General features: G+C 37.1%; 1 protein-coding gene across 2 annotated transcripts in view; it reads left to right on the top strand.

Annotated features, from left to right (window-relative positions):
• LOC133281107 (potassium voltage-gated channel subfamily KQT member 1-like) overlaps positions 1 to 18,651 on the top strand; it is a 467,184-nt gene that overhangs the window by 252,624 nt on the left and 195,909 nt on the right. For both annotated transcript variants that reach the window (XM_061476317.1, XM_061476316.1), the window contains 4 exons: positions 5,118 to 5,193; positions 8,760 to 8,854; positions 9,835 to 9,875; positions 17,522 to 17,583. In XM_061476317.1, coding sequence (XP_061332301.1) covers positions 5,118 to 5,193; positions 8,760 to 8,854; positions 9,835 to 9,875; positions 17,522 to 17,583 — 274 coding nt within the window. The remainder of the gene's footprint in view (positions 1 to 5,117; positions 5,194 to 8,759; positions 8,855 to 9,834; positions 9,876 to 17,521; positions 17,584 to 18,651) is intronic.

Below are 18,651 nucleotides of genomic sequence, written 5' to 3'. Positions count from 1 at the left end.
GTATTAATTCTGGTAATGCTTTCAGTGCAGATAAGGCTTGCATTATACTCTACTTAATAAAATATCTGTCCCTTTGAGATAATTGTACATGGGAAAAAAATAAAGTTGTGGCTGAGAATCAAAGTTCTTTCCCAGAAACAGAGCCCGAAAGTGAATACTCTAAATCAAATGTGATGGGAAAACAAAAAGGCAGATGTGGGGCTGAGCTCTTAAATAACTTCTTTACATTTCAGTTGCCATCACTGACCTAGTCACTGTTTGTGCTGGCTTAGAAACTAATGTCAAGTGAACAACTCGAGAATAGATGATGCTCTATGTTACTCTGGGCAGGAGTTACAACATTATTCGATGATCACTATTAAAACAGAGTTAGTGTGACTTTATATGTGTTTTCCTGCTAAGCAATCAAAATGTAACGAGTGAATGAAGCTTAGCAGTAATTCAAGTACTGTTAAGCATGTATCTTCAAACCAGTTTTGCAAATTGGGACAGAGAGCTATAATTGACCTTGCTGAAGTGGCCTTTATTTTCCACAGTTCGTGATCAAAGTAGTTAAGTTACACTGAATAACTCTTCTAATTCACGACACCTGAATAAACCGCAGGAAAACCAGCTTGGAATGCACATTCCACTATCTACAGCCATCCTGCAGCACAGCCTGAATAAAGTCCTTCCCCTTGTCGTTGCACAGAAACGAACTCTAATGATTAAAAAATGCCTCTGGACTGAAAGGTGCATCACACTGATAACAGGCTTGCTTGGAGATTTGAGCTGTGCCTCAGCATGGCCTGGAATAGTTGTAACTTTGTCTTTCTTTAGGGTCTATTTGCCTCCCTGTTTTTCACTTAAAATATTCCCTGGCTGTTCCAAAGCATATTAAGATTAAAGTTATCGGACTCCATACAAAAAGAAGATTAAAAAATAGGTCTGAACTGGCCAACACAAGCTTTTAACAAACAGAGCAGTATATAGAAATAAAAGTGAAAAAATAAAAAAACAACCCCAAACTAAAAAAACAAAACCCTTGTAGATAGTTTCCAGAGTTGCTTTGGATTTGATCATCTCTCTTTTCCTCCTCTGGTTCAACTATTTTCAACTGAAAATGTTTGCCTTCTTTGGCTTAGGCTGCTGCCTTTTTGCAGTTTACAAAAGTAAAAACGAAGTCTTCAATGCATCCAAGCGTTTTAAGCTAAAAGCAGTGACTTTTCACAGCACTGAGCCACGAGCTGAGGACCAAACCTGGAGCTGCAGTGCCTCTTGGCACACATCTGTCCCACCAGGGTCTGCAGCCACATAGGCACGCTGAAAATCTCCAGAGGAGAAGGAAGGTCGAGTGAGCCAGCAAAGAGGGGCCCCATTCCCCCTCCCCCTCTAGAATAGCTGCCAGAGAGCTGCTCAACAGTGGATCAGGGTGGAGACTGATGTTAACATATATGTTCCATGCTTTCCACCCGCTCCTCTTTTTTCCCTGCCCTGCTACAGTGATATGGGAGCCCAGGAGTCCATAAGCCAAGCTAAGAAAGACTCATTGTAATTAAGGATAGGTTTGACCACTTTTAAAATGGAGTATCCTGCTGAGCAGTCAGTTAACAGAGAGAGAAGGAAACAGGTCCAAAACTTGGGTCCTCCTTGAAGACATAATTATAAGTGATGTCAATATTATTTATGTATCCACGACTATGTTCTTTCAATAGACATTTCATGGTATCCATTATGGATACATATGTTGCAAGCTTCAATTATTAATTTTTTATGTGCTCATAACTTTCCAAAACCCTGATCCCTTGTGTTCAAATGTAATTTTGTTCTCCTTTACAGTTGTTTGGGGGGGAACGTTTTAATAAAACCTTCTTACCTGTTGTTTAGGAAGGTAGGAAAGTACAAAGAAACTGATTATATTCTTCTGAGCAAAACATGCACAAAAAACAACCCACCCAATAGTAGCACCCCACCTCAGCATGGACCCCATCCTTACGAGGTCTAGTGTTTGTGCTTGGTTTTATGGGTAAAGCTTTTAAACAATTTAAACAATTTTGTAATTTAATGGAAAGCATCTTCTAGTGTGTGTGTACCACTGCCCTCTGCTGCACAGAGGTGACACAGAGGCAGGAGAGTTTGGCTGCTTTCATACGGGTGCAGGTGTGGTTGCTCACCAGCTCATATTCCTACTTTGAGCAAGTGTTCAGGTCCTACTGGCTTCATATAGGAGCTAGAGCTGCGAAAGGAGTTAAATCTTCACCTCCATGGGAGTTAGGCACTGTACTACCCGTGAAGATCTATCCTTTCTAGTCTTCTGTCAGTAGAAAATCCAATGTGTAAAGAGTATGCAAGTATGGTGTCCACCGCAACCCCCCTGAGTTGTTGTTTCATGAGCTGCAGATCTCAAAATGTCTAGGAGATTCACTCTAGGCAGGGTTGTGTTTCCATTGAGCATTGATGTATGCATTTCTGGCCTTATATTCTTTCCTATTGTATATTTCTGGCAGGTAACAGGCTGACACCCTGAAGGCTTCTGAAAGGGTTTTGCCTAATCCGAGGTTTTGGGCTAAAATGTAAGGTTTAGCAGGATAAATGTACTGGGCTAAATACAGAGATAAATGTAACCTTTCCAGTAATAGCTGTAATTATCCATTCTGGACATCAGTGCTAGGGAACCAAGAAAATCAGGCAAAATCTCAAAAAAATATTTAGGACCACAGTCAGTCACACTGTCAGGAGGATAGCTCTGCTAGCGTGGAGTTAACTCATCCAGAGCTGCTGTCTGTCACCTAGAGCTGCTACACTCCTTATAGACTTATTGAGGCAATTAAGATAACCCATCCACATATGTCAGTCTATGGATTTGCACCTTTTCAAGCTGTCTTTTTTTCCATTAAAGTTTTCATGTACTTCTGTCTCTCAGTTTAATACTATTGACCATCAGATCTGATCAGTAATTTACTCCTTTTTCAAAATTTGCTTCCAGTGGGATTGGTGTGGATTTTGCCAGTTGGAACAGGCCAATATGCAGTGCTTTAGAATTATAGTTGGGTATTTGTCTTTGCTGTATTTCACAAATAAATAACTTTTCTCTCTAAAAATGAAGCCTGTTCAACTTCACATCAGATTCCCAGAGTCAGCATCATAATTTTGGATACTTAAACTTGGTAACATATTGGAAACAGTTCTGTAGCCCAGATTTCTGCTGAAGGAGGTGAATTAGGAGGAAATTACTGCTTTGGTTTGTTTCCATCTCAAACTTCTCTAAGCTTATCTGTTTGAGGCTGTTTAAGCATCTCATATGGATTACACAAAAAAACCCAAACCTTTTAAGTATATATATAGAGTCTCACATCATTTAGAGGCAGGGGGGTAATTTCAAGCTTTTATCTATCTTAACTGGTACGCAAAGGAGGTAGGTTAAACCCCAAACTTTAAATTGTGATATTTTTTTTCTGGTTATAAATATATATATATATATATTATTTGTACGGGCTGACAGACAAAGATTTCTTTATCGAGTATATGCCATTTGCAAACAGAATGTTGTCTCTATTCTAGTCACCAGCCACAGGAGCTCAGCTGGGGCCCTGAGTGTCCAGCTGAGAGCTTTTCTTTCACCATAATAGAGGTCCTGTAGGCTAAACTACTGGTAGTCCTTCAGTGACACTTCTGAAATCCCTTTGATAGGCTTACTCAAATGCAAAGATTCGTGCTTAGCAATGCTGTTGATGGTATACAACAATGGTGGTTCTTGAATCATGCTCTCCCTGCATTGTCTTCTGTGTGTTTGCATGTGTGAGTATACATATACATGGATATGTGCATGAATATACGTAGATATGTGAAGTGTGAGGATATAGGCAGTATATACATATGAGTTTCACACATGTATTTGTTATTAATCTGAGACTTGAAATAATGCTGAAAATTTATTTTTAAACCCCTGTTCCTGTGGCTGTGGTATCTCACCCAATCATAAGCACTAATTTTATCAAAGAGAAATTATAAAAATGAACTGATGCTAGTTCTCAAATACAGTCACTGTTTGTTTAGCTTTTATTTCACTTTGAAATAATACACTAATATTTCCACTTTTTAAAGACTTCATCTCTAGTCTGTAGCATCCAAGTAGATGGCCTAGCCAATGCTTCACTTTCCCCAGTTAGATACACTGGGAAGAGGTGGCAGACTGTGTTTTCAGGAGATGAGAAACTTGCTGGCAAGTTTTCCTAGGTTTATCATCAAATGTCAAAGATGATCTCTGTATAGAACATTGATTTCCCAACAATGCAGCTTCCTTGGAAGGAAAACTTTGTTTTCTTTAGTTCACTCATTTTGAATGAATGGAGAAGTCCATGGGGAAGGAGTCAGTCCTTAAATAAAATACTTGTTCTTATAATTATTATATTCCTGCTTCCTCTCTACCCCTCCAAAATTCACGATAAATAAGAGGGTCTGGTAATTAACTGCCAGCCAAGTGACACAATTAATGTTGTGCAAATAGAGTATCCTCTGGGTAAAGTGATATTACTAAGTTATAGTGTGGCCAGTTCTGTGTTTGAATGCCAATGCAGACATCCACATGAACACACATGTGTGCCGAGAGGGTGTGCTCTGTTTATTTATTTTTTTTTTTCAGATGTGATACTTCAAGTTTTCTTTCCTTCCTAGAGAATTCAAAGTACTTTTAAAAGGTCTTAATTTTGTGCAATAGAGCTCATGGTCAAACACTCAATAAATGAAAAATAAGGGATGCAGTCATGGTTCTGAAAGCATTTCACATTCTTCAAACTGATGCCAGTTGTATGCATTGACAGTAATCCTGTCTAATCCCCTCCACATGTATTATCTTTGTACACCTGCTTTCATTGTCTCACTTATCAGTTTTTTATACTTAGAACCACAATATACAAGAGGGTAAAGCAACAGAACAAAATACACATGCACACACAGTGTTTTATGCTACAATTCTGCATTGTAGATAGAAGACATGCTTGTAGATAGAAAACATGCTTGTAGATAGAAAACATGCTTGTAGATTTTGCTGTTTGGAGTCAACATCTTCTATTAAGATGGTTTTCCTACTTTTTCTTTTCCCCCCACTGGTGTATGTCTCTGTTTATCTTTCTTGGCAGATTAACTGAAGCACATCGAACAGCTGTAAAAGTCATCAGGAGAATGCAGTATTTTGTAGCCAGAAGAAAATTTCAGGTAAGCAGCACCATTAACCATAAGTACAGTGTATGACATTGAAAGTGCTCTGAGACTGACCTTGTCTTTGTGCAGTGATTACAAGTCAAAGGTGCTTTTTAGGCTCTCAGCCTCATACTTACCTTTTGAGGATTTTTTTATAGTGTGGGCAAAACTATCAACTACCCATGAGTATATTATGATATGAAAGCCTTCTGAATTTGTAGAGTCAGCATAGTTATTTTTCACTTCTCTTTTTTTGCTGCGTTTAGTTTATTGTCTTTCTGTTTTTTTTTTTTACTGTACTGACTAATATATAAACTATGCAGTCATCTACTAGAAGAAATGAAGAAGACTGTTGGAGAGTCTGCTAAAATATTCTTTATACTGGTAATCTAATGACTGGTAGAGAGTGTTCAACTAATCGTGCACTATGTATGGCTGACAGTTCAGTTCAGTACTGATGAGTCTTATGCTGTGTAAAGTTGCTTTCACATTTGTGGCCTACATTTCCACATTTGTTTCTCTGAATGGGTCATCATAGAGAGGCCACATTTTATAAAATTGCGGAGCATCTGCCCCCTGGAAATCTGCTGTCTTTATGAAGTCTGAAGTTAACTTAATCAGGTTTCAAAGTGCTTAAACTAACTGTGTCACATTGGAATAATTGTCTTATTTTGCCTGTTTACTAAGACCCATTATGATAAAACTTGTTTGAAATGTGATTCTGGTATCATTATTCTCATCACCCATGTGCTGGTGGTGCCTTCGAAATGAATAATTAACTTCTGTCCTGATTTCCAAAGCCCCTGTTATTTCCATCTGAATGTTCATGCTTTTTTATCCAAGATGGTCCACTGCAAGTTAATCAACTTTCATAATCCTTTTTAAAAAGGTTTTAAAAAGATAAAGCAAGTACCTAAGTTTCAAGCATATTTGATTAGAGCTGAGCACTTAATTGCAAGGGATAAAAGTCTGAGATAAGCTCACAGCACTCAGAAGACTCTGAACTAAGGTTGACAGATTTCCCAAGCTCAGGCAGAAATGTATCTTCAGATGACTTTACCTTGTGAAAGAAAACTAGAAGTCGCGTTGCATAACTCAGCAAACAGGAAAGGAAGATTATATTGTAAATACACCAGAGAGATAAAAACTAGCAGAAAATGAAATAAAATAAAAAGAAAAAAAAAAAAAAAAGAAAGAAAAAGGAAAAGAAAGGGAGGGAAAATTAAAAAAAAAAAAAGTGAAAAAAAAGGAAAAGAAACAAAAGCTTCCCTGGAAAATAAAATCAGTATATAAATGAGTTAAGATAAAAATTAAGGTATTTCAAACCACCATAGACCTAATGTTTTGGAGCTGTCAGCCAATAGCAGTCATGCCAAACCTTAAAAACTGGACTTAATCAGTTTATGGATAGGATTCTGGGTCTTTTTTAAATTTCTTGGGGCTGTGAAATATAGCCTATAGGACTCCCCATGCTAATTAGATTGTTCAAAGCAAAGTAATTCTATTTTGAGTTTTACATTAGGAGCTCTAAGCATGCTGGTTGTAGAATACTGAGTCCAAGTGGCCAGGATTTGGGATTATGGACAAAATGGACAGAATGAAAGTTAATGAAGTTCTTCAAATTCTGCATTTAGCAAACCTCCCTGGAAGCCCATTATCTCCCATCTTAAGTTGTATTGTACTAGCATTTCCTTATAAAAACATGACAAGAGATTGTGGCAAAGTTTGGCAGGACATAAGATGCTCAGATCTAAAGCTTTATGAGAAAAGAGGAGAGAAAAGTTGGGAGGATATTTTTACTTTGCAGAGGGCTCAGGCAGACTGCATTGTACAGTAGTTTGCAACTGCAGTGTTCAGAGCTGATAGTTTGATAAAAGGGATAACAGATTGAGGACTTCTTTTGAGGGAGAAAATAAATTTCATTGAGAATGAGTAGAATTAATTATGCACGTAGTAGCCCATGGGGGAGAGGGGAAGGAGGTGGGGGAAAATCCCCGGTACATCTAGGCTCTGCGCCATGCATCATGTTAAGTAGAGTGTCCAAAGGAAAGGACAGAGGATTTAGCCAAAATACTCTCAAAGCACCCCCGCTAGTCAATCTAAAGAGTGATACTGGCACTGTTTCTCCGAGTGAAGACAATAGGCTGCTTTTCTGGCCAGAAATAGTGATGTGTCAGCGTCTGCAAAATGGGAAGCTGGGGAAGGCAAAAAAAAAAAAAGAAAAGAAAAGAAAAAGGAGAAAAGAAAAAAAGGTGATAAACTGAAAGCTGAAACCTCTCTCTTCCTGAAGTATCTCTTCTCACAAATGCACACGAATGTACGTGCACACTACCCAAGCCATGAACCCTTATGAAAATAATTACGCAGGTAAGTGCTGACGGCTGAGCACAAGGAAGGCATTTTATCACGAAGAGCTTTTGCTTCTTCATTCATTTCACAGGATTTATTTCCATCCCAGTTCCATGCTTTCATTTGAAATTTCTAGGATCCTGTGGCTGCCTTCCAAGCATGACTCCAGCACATACTGTAGGTGTTCAATGCGTGTGTGCAGTGGTGCATGTTAATAGCTCTGGCTGAAGCTGTGACAGAGTGGAAACAGACAACAAGATGACTAATGAGCTGTTTTCAGTAATTTCCAATTACTAGATTTGCAGTTTACCTTTCTTTTTTTTCTTCTTTTCTTGAGTCAGAGCCAAAAAGGAGACATCTTGCCCCACATTTCCCATAGAGGTTGTTATGGCTCTCAAAATGCTGGTATTTTAGTTAGGACATCATTTGCATTTATTCCACCACACCCACAGCATTAATTTTACTTGATAAAATTTTACCATGATGTATTTTTTATAATCACATCACTTTATGCAAGTTCTCTAGGTTTGTTTCAGAATTCTGCTGTAGTAGTTATAGCAAGAAAGTAAAGCTTGGCTGAAGCATCTGGATTCTCATTAGAATAGGAATAAAGCTGGGCAGATGGCAGTTTTTTAGCTCTCTTGCATTTTTTATCTGTCCTTTTTAATTTATTTGATTTTCACCTTCTTTTCTGACCTCATAGGTATCATTAAAAACAAAGAAGCACAAAGACTACATGCAGACTTATGCAAAGCATCTGTCCTCCCAGCAATAATATTTCTGTCACCAGACATCTTTAGTCTTTAAGGCATTTGATTCTGGGTCCAAGTTTTATGAAGTGGGCCTATCTCCGTGGTTCAGTCTTCTGACATTATGATTAACATATGGGTTTGGAATGAGCCAAGAGATATCACACATGATAGTTTTAGATCCATTATATATCTTGGGTCTGTGTTTTTTAAATACACTGCGAAGGTCTAATATTTAGCTCAGTATGAAGTAACATGAAGACATGACTCTAACTGACAGTAATGGGAATCATTTGGCTCCATCTCCACAATAAATATGCACTCCTACAATGCCTACATATTTTTTATTCATTGCAACAACCATTGCAAAATGGCAAGCATGTAACCTCTGGAAGATAAAAGATAGAATGAAGGCCTGCCTGAAATAAAAATCAGGTTGAAACTATACTGACCCTTCAGTCTCATGTATGACTTCTTTCACAGCAAGCTCGGAAACCGTATGACGTACGTGATGTGATTGAACAGTATTCACAAGGACACCTCAATATGATGGTTCGGATAAAAGAACTTCAAAGAAGGTAGGCCCTGTCTGCCTCATGAAATATTTGATTTCTCTAGTGCCAGCTGGCTTTAGGAGAGATGTGTACTTAATGAAGAGTAATTGTCCAAAATTGCAAGCACAACAGGGAGCACAGTATCTAGAGGATTTAACTTGGAGTCATTTTTAACCCTTTTTATAACCAACTTTAGAATTATCCTTTATCTCCCTCTCTTCTCCAAGTGAAATTTAAAGAAATCTAGGTGCGTCCTGTGGAGTTTGTAACAAGAATAGAGCTTTTCTGCCCTCTTCTCATAAAACGAAAACTTTTCAAATAGGATTTACCCTTCTGTCTCCTGTTTGTGATTCTCCACAATTGACAGAAACCTGTTTTTTTTCTGCTCCCTTCTCTATCTGGATCAGTTCCCTCCCACGTTTCTCCACACACATGCTTTCTCTGAGTTTGGGGACCACAGCTGAAATATTTTGCCACAAAACTATTCTCTTCTTGTTTCAGCACAAAGTGCTTTTCTCTTTACAAATTAACACTGTGGACTGGGACACCAGGCTGAACTCCTTTGGCCCTTAAATGAAATAAAAAAAAGGAAAAAAAAGAAATCCTATTGAATGGAATCTACTGTGTCAACATATAGAGATATTAAATCTGCCTGCATGAGATTCAAGGAACAGTTGCAAATGTTATTAAGAAGCCATACTGTTTGTATAGTCTTTCTTATTAGATTACATATGACACAGGAGAACTATGTTTTAGTTACAACATGAAAGTCTAAGAAATATTGGTACTCATGAAAATAACATAATATGGTTTGATGTTGGGAAAAAACTCTGAAGAACTAAACTGCTGACTGCATGTGCAAAAAATCATGGTAATCTCATGTGTTTACTTGCTTTATTGTAGGTTTAAAGCTACTGTAAATTCTCATGTAAATTATACTGCTATGCTTTCACTAGCAACAAAGTTTAAGTTGCTTCGTAATTGTACTACTGTTTGCTTTTCAGATTGGACCATTCCTTGGGAAAACCGGGCCTTTTCTTCTCAGGTATGGTGACTGCGTTTTATGAATAATTACTAGCTTCATGGCTTTATGAAAACACCCATAGCTACAGTAATATGGATTTATAATCCAGCCTATTATGCATGAATACATGATTCTGTTAATAAGCCCTGGAACAACTGTGGAAAGATAAATACTTTTCATTCAGTTGGTAGTAGTGAAGTAAATGGAAGTTAAGAATAAATGTTAAAAGTGTGTATCTGTGCATGAGGAGTTGAAACCATATTGCTGGATTTTTTTTCCACAGAAATATTGTTTCTATTTTTTTTTTGTGCTGGGGTTACATTTTCTTTTGTGAGCAACCCATGGATTTCAGCTTTGGAAAGCTCAAATGAAGAGCAAGCGGATCATTCAAGAAGACCTGGGGTAGCTTTGAAAGCTAGATAGATAGAAGTGTTATGAAATTAAATAATAAAAAATGGAAGATCAGGCACAGATAAACTAATAACAGAAATCCCCAATATGCTAATAGTGGTGAACAGTCTGGCGTGTTTGGTGAACAGAGGTGAACAGTCTGTCAGAAAGGCCTGCTCTGATAATTAATCATAAGCAAATGCCAGCTGTATGTAAGAAAATGCTATGATATATCCATGAAAAAAATACTCTGATCCTAGAATCAGGAGGGAGATTTTCAAAACACACCCTGTCTTGTACACGTCTATGCCCATGACTCAGGTAAAGCCTTATGCGGCATGTTGTGCAAAAAATTTGATCCTGTATCTTTAGGAAAGACTAGCTACAATAAAAATAGGGAAAAGATACTAGGATAGCTAGGGAAAAGGAGAATCTGTTCTATTAGTGAGAAACAGAAATACAGCCTCAGATGGTTAAGTGAAAAGAAAGAAGCTCAAGTCAAAATCTGCCACATGAGTTTTGTCATTCATTATCATTTTATTATCAGAAGAATATTGCTTTGATTTAATTACCACTGGCTTCCAGAGGTAAGATAAGTTGGTTTATCTTCGTAATTCATGGTGGATAGTCTTACTGTGGAGAGCATCATAGGACTTCAGAGGTATTTGGGGAAGCCTATACTCTGGAGGACATTATGGCATCCATGTTAGTGCAACTATCTTCCCTTGTTGGTCTTTTCTTGCAAAATTACTGCAGAATAGCGGCTTCAAGACAGCTGTCTTTGATGCAAAAGCATGGTCAAACAACTAAGAATAGTGTCTGCCTTCAGAGCATGCCAACTCTACAAAGTTGTACCTCTTGCAAAGGCATATGGCTCTGCCCTCAGATGGACTGAATAAATACCAACTCTGAAAGGTAAAATGGTTTTAGGGATGAAAAACCTGGTAAGCTCAGTTATGGGTTTGAAACACCAAAACCAAAAGTTACTTGATCTAGTAGTTATTTTATCTAAACCCTCCACAAATCCAAAAATAAGATAAGTGATTCCAGATAAGTGGTCTGCAGAAATAAAGCAAGGGTTACTTTATGATTAGTCCCAGTATAAACCAACGTGTTGATAATCAAGTGATGAAGAGCGATGAGTGGTTATAGTATTGGTCTGGTTTGGGTGGAAACAGACTTGCATTGTCCTCTGGAAAGAGTTCTTCCTGAGTTTTCCTCAGAATGGATGGCTTATTCTACATTGAAAATGTATCTTTAATATAATATTTTTCCAGTTCAAAGGCACTGCTAAAAACCTCATTTGTAAACAATCTGGGTGTTTCCTCCAGACTGTGTTATTTTTGTGTTGATGGCAAGCAAAAGAGCAATGACAGTGCAATAAATACTAAACTGCCAAGGAGAAAAACATGAAAAGAATTTTCCTTTCCAACTCCTTCTTTTTCCTGTTTTATTATACTCCCATTCAAAGCATCTTAAGGTCTGATTCCAAGCCCATTGAAATGAATGGGAGTCTTTCCAGGGACCTCAGTGGGTTTTGGATCAGGCTGTTACTGAAACCCTGTTGTCAACTTTGATAATTTTATATGAAGTAATTGCAGTGTGTCTGTAGTATTATTACCTTTCAAAAGTGAATGATGTCATAAAAGATCCAGAATCTGAACTCACTGGAAGCAATTACTGTTATTTTTCAAGTTAGTTTCTCAAAGATAAAAAGCACTAAAAGCTGTGTTAAAACAAGATAAGGATACAAGAACAGAATAAAAGCCGTGCTGGGTCAGACCAGTCCTGACTCCGACGGAGCCAAGAGCAAGGTGCTTTGGGAAATGTATAAAAAAACAGCATGCATAAGCCTCTAACCTTCCTGTAAGCTTTCAGCCATTTGCAGATCAGAGACTTCCTGACATGATTTCTGTGTATTTAGTAGTCCTAATGGTTTGTCCTCAACAAACTTGCCTAGTTTCCCCTGTAAGCTTTTCACATCTGCAGTATTTTGTGACAGGCATTTGAATGATTTAAGTTCTATGTACACATGTTGTGAGGATTCCTCCCTTTTTGCTTGTTTTAGTCTTGGCATCTACTAGCTTTCTTTGAAACTCCTAGTATCAGGAATGTGCAAAAACATTAAGGTAATGAATAAATTTTCCAAATATTTACATCCCATTTTTATGAGTATACGCAGAAGACCGTGTCTTAGTATCATGAAAAACCTGTCCCTGTGTTCCAGGTAACACAATTCCGTAAGATGAAACAGCTATTCCTGTAATAGTAAACAAACACCTTAATAATTGGAAGTGTTTATGTAGACTCAAAGCGCATGTTAATAAAATTTATTGAACTAACAAAGCAGATACTTAGGTAATGATACAAATATGAAGAGTGTAATATTTGACCTTCACTACACATGATAGAGTTAATTGCTTTTGAATGCAATTTTTGAGACTTACTATAGCTTTTCAGGGGCAAAGGTGAAGGATAATGCCAAGGTAAAACAAAAGATCCAGTGTCTGGGTTCAGAAAAGTATGCAAAAGGCTGATGTTTATCTGCAGTTCATCTGAACCTCTTGGGTCTGCATAACACGGGTGAGAATCCTTGGAGAAAAAGGCTTTCTTGAAAAATTTTGACAGTTCCATTGTTTGCTTTTTTATCCATTAAATGCCACCTAAGCTTTCTGATGCTATTTCCTTCCCAGCTGTTAAGAAGAAATTGGGCCACAATAGCTTTTAAAGCATAATAAAGATCTTTAGTCTAATTTTTAATATTTTTAAGTCAGTTTGAAGTGAGAGATACCCAGATTTCTGCAGGAACAGATATATTCCACCCCTCCGGGAGACAAAATCCATGGGAACTTGGTAAAAAGTAAACCCACTTAGGATACTTTTTGTAGTTGCCAGGCGTTCACGATCTTGCCTCTGAAAGTTCTTTGCATTACTGGGGTTGATCTACCTCAGTGCAAAGAGGCAGCAGAGATACCACATATATCCTACTTCAAGGGCTTGGAAACTTCAGCTAATTTACTGTGCATCTAGGTCCTCTGAACAGATTGAATTGCATTCTTAATAAAATGCTAATAAAGAAGCTTGCATGTCATTTTGTATTTGATATATTAATTGTTTTATACATAGTATAAGGATAGTGTATCTAAATCCTGCCATCAGCACCTTCTGGAGAAAGCAGAAGTGGGATGTCGTTCATACCAGATTCGGTGTATATGAATATACACTGAATATATATATATATATATATATATATTGTTCCTCATGAGCCACATGAGCAAATCCTGTCACCTTAGAGGTAGATAAGTGAAGCAGATAGGCAAATGGACCTTTTATTTAGAGCTGGTTTATTTGTTACGTGTCTTTAACCTGGCAAGTCAGTCAGTGCAGTTAGATTTTTACAACTTGAAAGAGCTAGAAATTTTTACTTTCAGCATATACTGTTTAACCTTCATCATGGAACAGCTGGCTTTATCACAGAGCTTTCTCTATTGCAGTATAGCCTTCTAAACTAAAAGACTTTGACAGTTTACTTTTTAAATTTTCTTTAGGCTGTCCAAGGGAAATCACAAGGGCCTGACCTATGCCCTACCTCTTTTTAATTTCTTCTACCTATCAGTTGTAAATGGCTCTGTCTGATAAGAAAAGAGACTCAAGTCAAAAGTCATGATGCCTAAGGCAAATTTGTTATTTGCTGGTTTATGGATCCAGGGTTTAAAAAGGCAATCCTGACTTGTGTTTCCAGAACTACACCCAGTTTATAAACCTATAAATCTCAATCTTGCCATAAGCTCATCACAACTTTCCCTGCAGAGAGCATTCAAAGAACTGGAACAAATACAAATCTAGAAGGTTGTGGTTACATTGAGTTAGAGAAACGAAGGTAGTGGTATCTCTTGCACTGTCCTGCTTTCTGTAGTCACAGTGCTGGATTTGCTATAATTTTCTGAGGTTTCAATATTTAGCAATCTGGAATATGCTAGGTGTCACACTGCTCAAATTCATTTTCTTCTTTGAAAAAAACGTAATGGCTTTCAGATAAATTTTACACTTTTTGAGTTAGCTCCCCTCTAGCTGTATACGCCAGAAAAGTAAAAATCAAGGAAGGATTCTTACTTTGGAAAAGCAGAATAGATTTTCCAGCTTTTATCATTTTCGGACCACCTGTCTGTAATTCATTCACTGTCCTAATGCTCCACATAAGTATGTTTTCTAACCAAATAAATAAATCTATTTTTTTGGAAAAGTTTGCTATATTCTGATGAGATGGAGCACATTAACTGCATGAAAAAAAATCAAGACTATGGCATAGTCACTCATTTGATATGCTCTCTTACTCATTTCATATGGCAATGGCTGGTTTTTGTAAAAGAAAACAAACCTGAATAATGAGTAATGTGTCATTTATATCATGAGCTTCCATTTGGGGAAAAAGCTGGGGATGGCTTTTCTTGTTTTCTCAACTGGTGTGGGGAATACTTAGAAAAGTTAATTTTTTTTTTTTTTTTTTTTCCGAAAGGCATCTCTTGTTCACTAGAAAAAGATATTGGCCATCTTTGTGGAAATATTAGGAAATAAATGCAGGATCATGTTGTTTTGAAAGTAGTGTGGTATGTATACTCAGGAAGGCAAAGACTTTCAGGGAAGATATTTGTGCATTGATAAGAATGAGAAATCAACTAGATGACCCAAGAACTGTCCTGTCTCCTGAAGTGTTATTATATATATATATATTGCTTATATATATTGCTTATATATATTGCTTATATACTGATGTTTTATCTGATTCAAGTCCAAATATATAAAATTATAGTTTTATATTATACCAACCATTTGATACAAGCTTGTTTTGGGATGTTTTTTTCTTCTGCACTAAAATTTCTCTTTATGTATCTTCATCCAGTTATAAATAATTGTGCCTCCTTTCGTGATGATCATGTATGTTTTCTTTGTATCTATGTCTTTCAGATAGATGTACATATTTAGTGGATTGCGTACCTGGTCTATCTGTTTTATTGCAGACCAACACAGACAAAACTCGATACTAAAAGAAAATTATTTTGGATTACAAAGTAAAAAATGTCAGACAAATCAGGTTTATACTTAGCCATGTAATCTTTTCAACTATGTAAAAGCAAATAATCTAGTGTAGGAAGTCTACAATCATATATCTTGAAAAGACTCAAGAGAGAAAGAATAAACATGAGATAGAAATCAAATGTACTAGAGCAATGCTATTTGAACTTCTGCCCACACTTCTTACCACAATGCTCTGCACCTTGTATACACACCTCATTTACTTTTAAAAGTTGGTCTTTATTAGAGGAAAAATGCTTGTAAATTAGAGCTGAATGCTGATTTAAATGGAGGCTAATAAGAAATGGGAAAGACCACAGCCTATTGTGACTTATATGCAGCCTGCACACCAGTAAAGGAGTGGACATGACACAGCTACATGTGTATATATCATTCTTTTCACTTCATCTGATAGGAGTGTCACATGCCACAAAATAACTTCTTGCTGCTTATCTGCTTCCTATTTTCTTATTTTCTGTTCCACACCACATTCAAGAATAACTAAAATAGGAAACCTAATGTAGAAATCCTTAAAGTCATGTTTCTTCTGGTGTATACATTGAAGATGATAAGTGTCTACAGATTTACTAACTAGAAAGTAGACTATAAAGTCAATTATTTCATTTTAGGCAGAGATGAATACATAGATAAACTTGAGCCTCAGCCACTTATACTTTAAGAGGTTTCTGTGGCTGGGAACTACCAAATGATGAACAGCACACGTGTCTGAACCAAGCAGTGTCATTTTTTTTTACTGTCCCTATGCAGTGTCCTTGAACAATCTTTGAATTTTCTCTCCTTATAGTATTTACTCCTGCAGGTTCTCTGATGAAACACTTCTCCTTTCTAATGCCTATGCAGAGCTGCCAAGGGTCTCTGGACTGTTTAATGTTGTAGGTGGTCTATAGAGAAGGAAAGCAAAAAGAGTACTCTTGCCAAAGCTGGTTTTCACTGAAGTCTTCCTCTAAGGTTGTGGCACATACAGTGCAAGTTACCTTGAGATGAACTCGGGTGTAAATATATCACTCAACATGTCCCATTAGCAAACATATACACTGTTAATGGTTATGGTAAAGCAAGTACCATTCACTGAGAAACACAAGAACATGAGTTTCCTGCAGAATGAGCACACATACAGGCAGTTATGATGGATCCTGATGCGCTATAAATTCACATGTCAGCCTGCCTTCCAGTAAGCTCTTCACATTGTGCTCATGCGCTAAGCAAAATGGACATAAATAGTTTTAATAAGCAAAGCTGAACCACTCATAAGAGTGAAATAACTTATGGAACAATCAAAGAGTAATAACTCCAGTCCTCTATTGAAAATGCAGTTTAGTATAGAAGAATGTGTCCAACTTCCATTGACACAGGCTTCTAAGTTACTTCAGTGCTGGGCAGTTGACTTATCCTTGTGAATATTTTCTCCCTGCTCAGTATATATGTGGTTTTGTACTTCATTCTCTGTGAAGTAAGTCCCCCAAACTATGGCATTCCTTTGTGATGGGGCATAAAAAAATAAAGAACAGACTCCACATTAGACAGGGTTTTTTTTTTTTAGTCTTGGCTCCCAGTCTCACCATTTGCAGTGTGTGTGAAACAAATTGTATAACTGGCCTGTAATAACCAAGTCTCATGAAAGCTAAGAGGGAAAATGAGGATGGAGATGTGAGGGCTTTTCCCAGTGTCACTCATTTGCAGTGAGGAGATAGATCTCTTCCATTCTAACCCTTGAGGCCCTGGATAGTCCTGCCTCCTATATCTACAACCTGTTGAAAACTGTTGTTATTTCTTTCTGTATAGGAAGTGTATATTGCTCATGCCAATGATATTCAAAATGTGGGGTATGCCTAGCGACCATGACTATTTTATCTAACTACATGCAGTTAATTGAGATTGTTAAACAGAGAATTGAGTTACACCAGACACTATCTATAGTCCTTCATGTCCACAGGCTACCTCTACCAAGGTCCAGGTTGCCCTTTAGATTAATTTAATCTCGTCAGTTAGACAAACTAATTCCCTTCTCTTCAACTACCCTCTTTAACTTCCATACACCATGAAGAAATTCTTTCTTGTTATACTCATTTATACTACCCTACTCTTGCCGACTTCTTTTTTGCTTTAAATACTATAGGTATAATTCTTAGTTTGAGTTTATTCTCCATCTAATGAATGTCCTGGTTTTATTATTCTTTATTTAGAAAAAGGGGTAGACAAAGGATACTATACTGTAGGAGCCAGACTGATCCGGCTAGAGGATAAGGTAAGTGCATGAAAGCTTTTTTTTTTTCTTCTGAGTAATGATATCTGATCTACAGTAATGCAAGATAGTATCTTGGCATGATTTACTTTAGAATTACAGGGCACCATAATAAAGAATAATATCCTAATTTTTGTAAGGGAGTTGATGAAGTATCATGTGCATGTTGTTCAGCATTAACCATTCGCCTGCCATACAGATTTTGTTCTTGATTTTAAACGGGACTGCTTTCAAGTTGAAGCCAATCACACATCTTGTATAAGTACTTTGAACTGACAAGGTGTTTGTCACACAAGAATTAGCAAGTTAAACAGAAAGACGTATCAGGAGTCTTTGTAAATAGCAACAGTTGATATTTCAGTTAATAATCTTGAGCTTCTTTAACATTTAACATTCACATACTGCTTTTTTTTCCCCTGTACGGTTATCTTCGTATCAGTTCTGCCCCTCCCCGACTGTCATGTTCATCTTTGTTATTAGTAATTGTTACTTAGAAGTGTGCCCAAAGGCCAAAGCTCAGTGAGGCTCTATTGTTTTAGACCTATTCCAAACATCCACAAGAGCTTTTCCCACTTAAGCAATAACAAAAATACAAGTTTGCTTAAAACTAGGAATCTATTTCTCTAATAGTTTTTTAGTCAGCTCTCTTACCTACCCCAAAATACTGGTGTCCCAAGAACAGTGTGCTTTTGGTGGACAGTAACAGTGCAGTAGTTTTGATATGTAGTATGTAGGATGTAACAGCTGGGACATAAGTTCATTTGAATTTAACATATTCATTGCCCATTTTTGTCTTTGTCTTACACAAATTTGTCATGCAAATTTTCTTTTCATTTTTTTCTGGGGAAGTGAGGCGAGAAGGAAAGAGGAAGTAAACTTCATTATTCCTTAGAACTATGAATCTTGGCAAAAAAAGCAAAAATTGAAATTCCTCCCTCTCTTGCCTAATATCTAGTGATCATTGCTAGGACAACTTTGGAAGTATGTAACACTGTGATGTCAAAGGACAGATTTTCTTTGACTTTTTGCTGTCTTGGACAGGGTTAGAGAATCAGCTTCACAGGTAAAGAC

Source organism: Pezoporus flaviventris, unplaced genomic scaffold (assembly GCF_033815535.1).
Source record: "Pezoporus flaviventris isolate CSIRO_AGI_PZ_B2104156 unplaced genomic scaffold, CSIRO_AGI_Pfla_v1 ptg000096l, whole genome shotgun sequence".
In the NCBI taxonomy this organism is placed as follows: Eukaryota; Metazoa; Chordata; class Aves; order Psittaciformes; family Psittacidae; genus Pezoporus; species Pezoporus flaviventris.
This window is presented reverse-complemented; position numbering and strand designations above follow the sequence as displayed.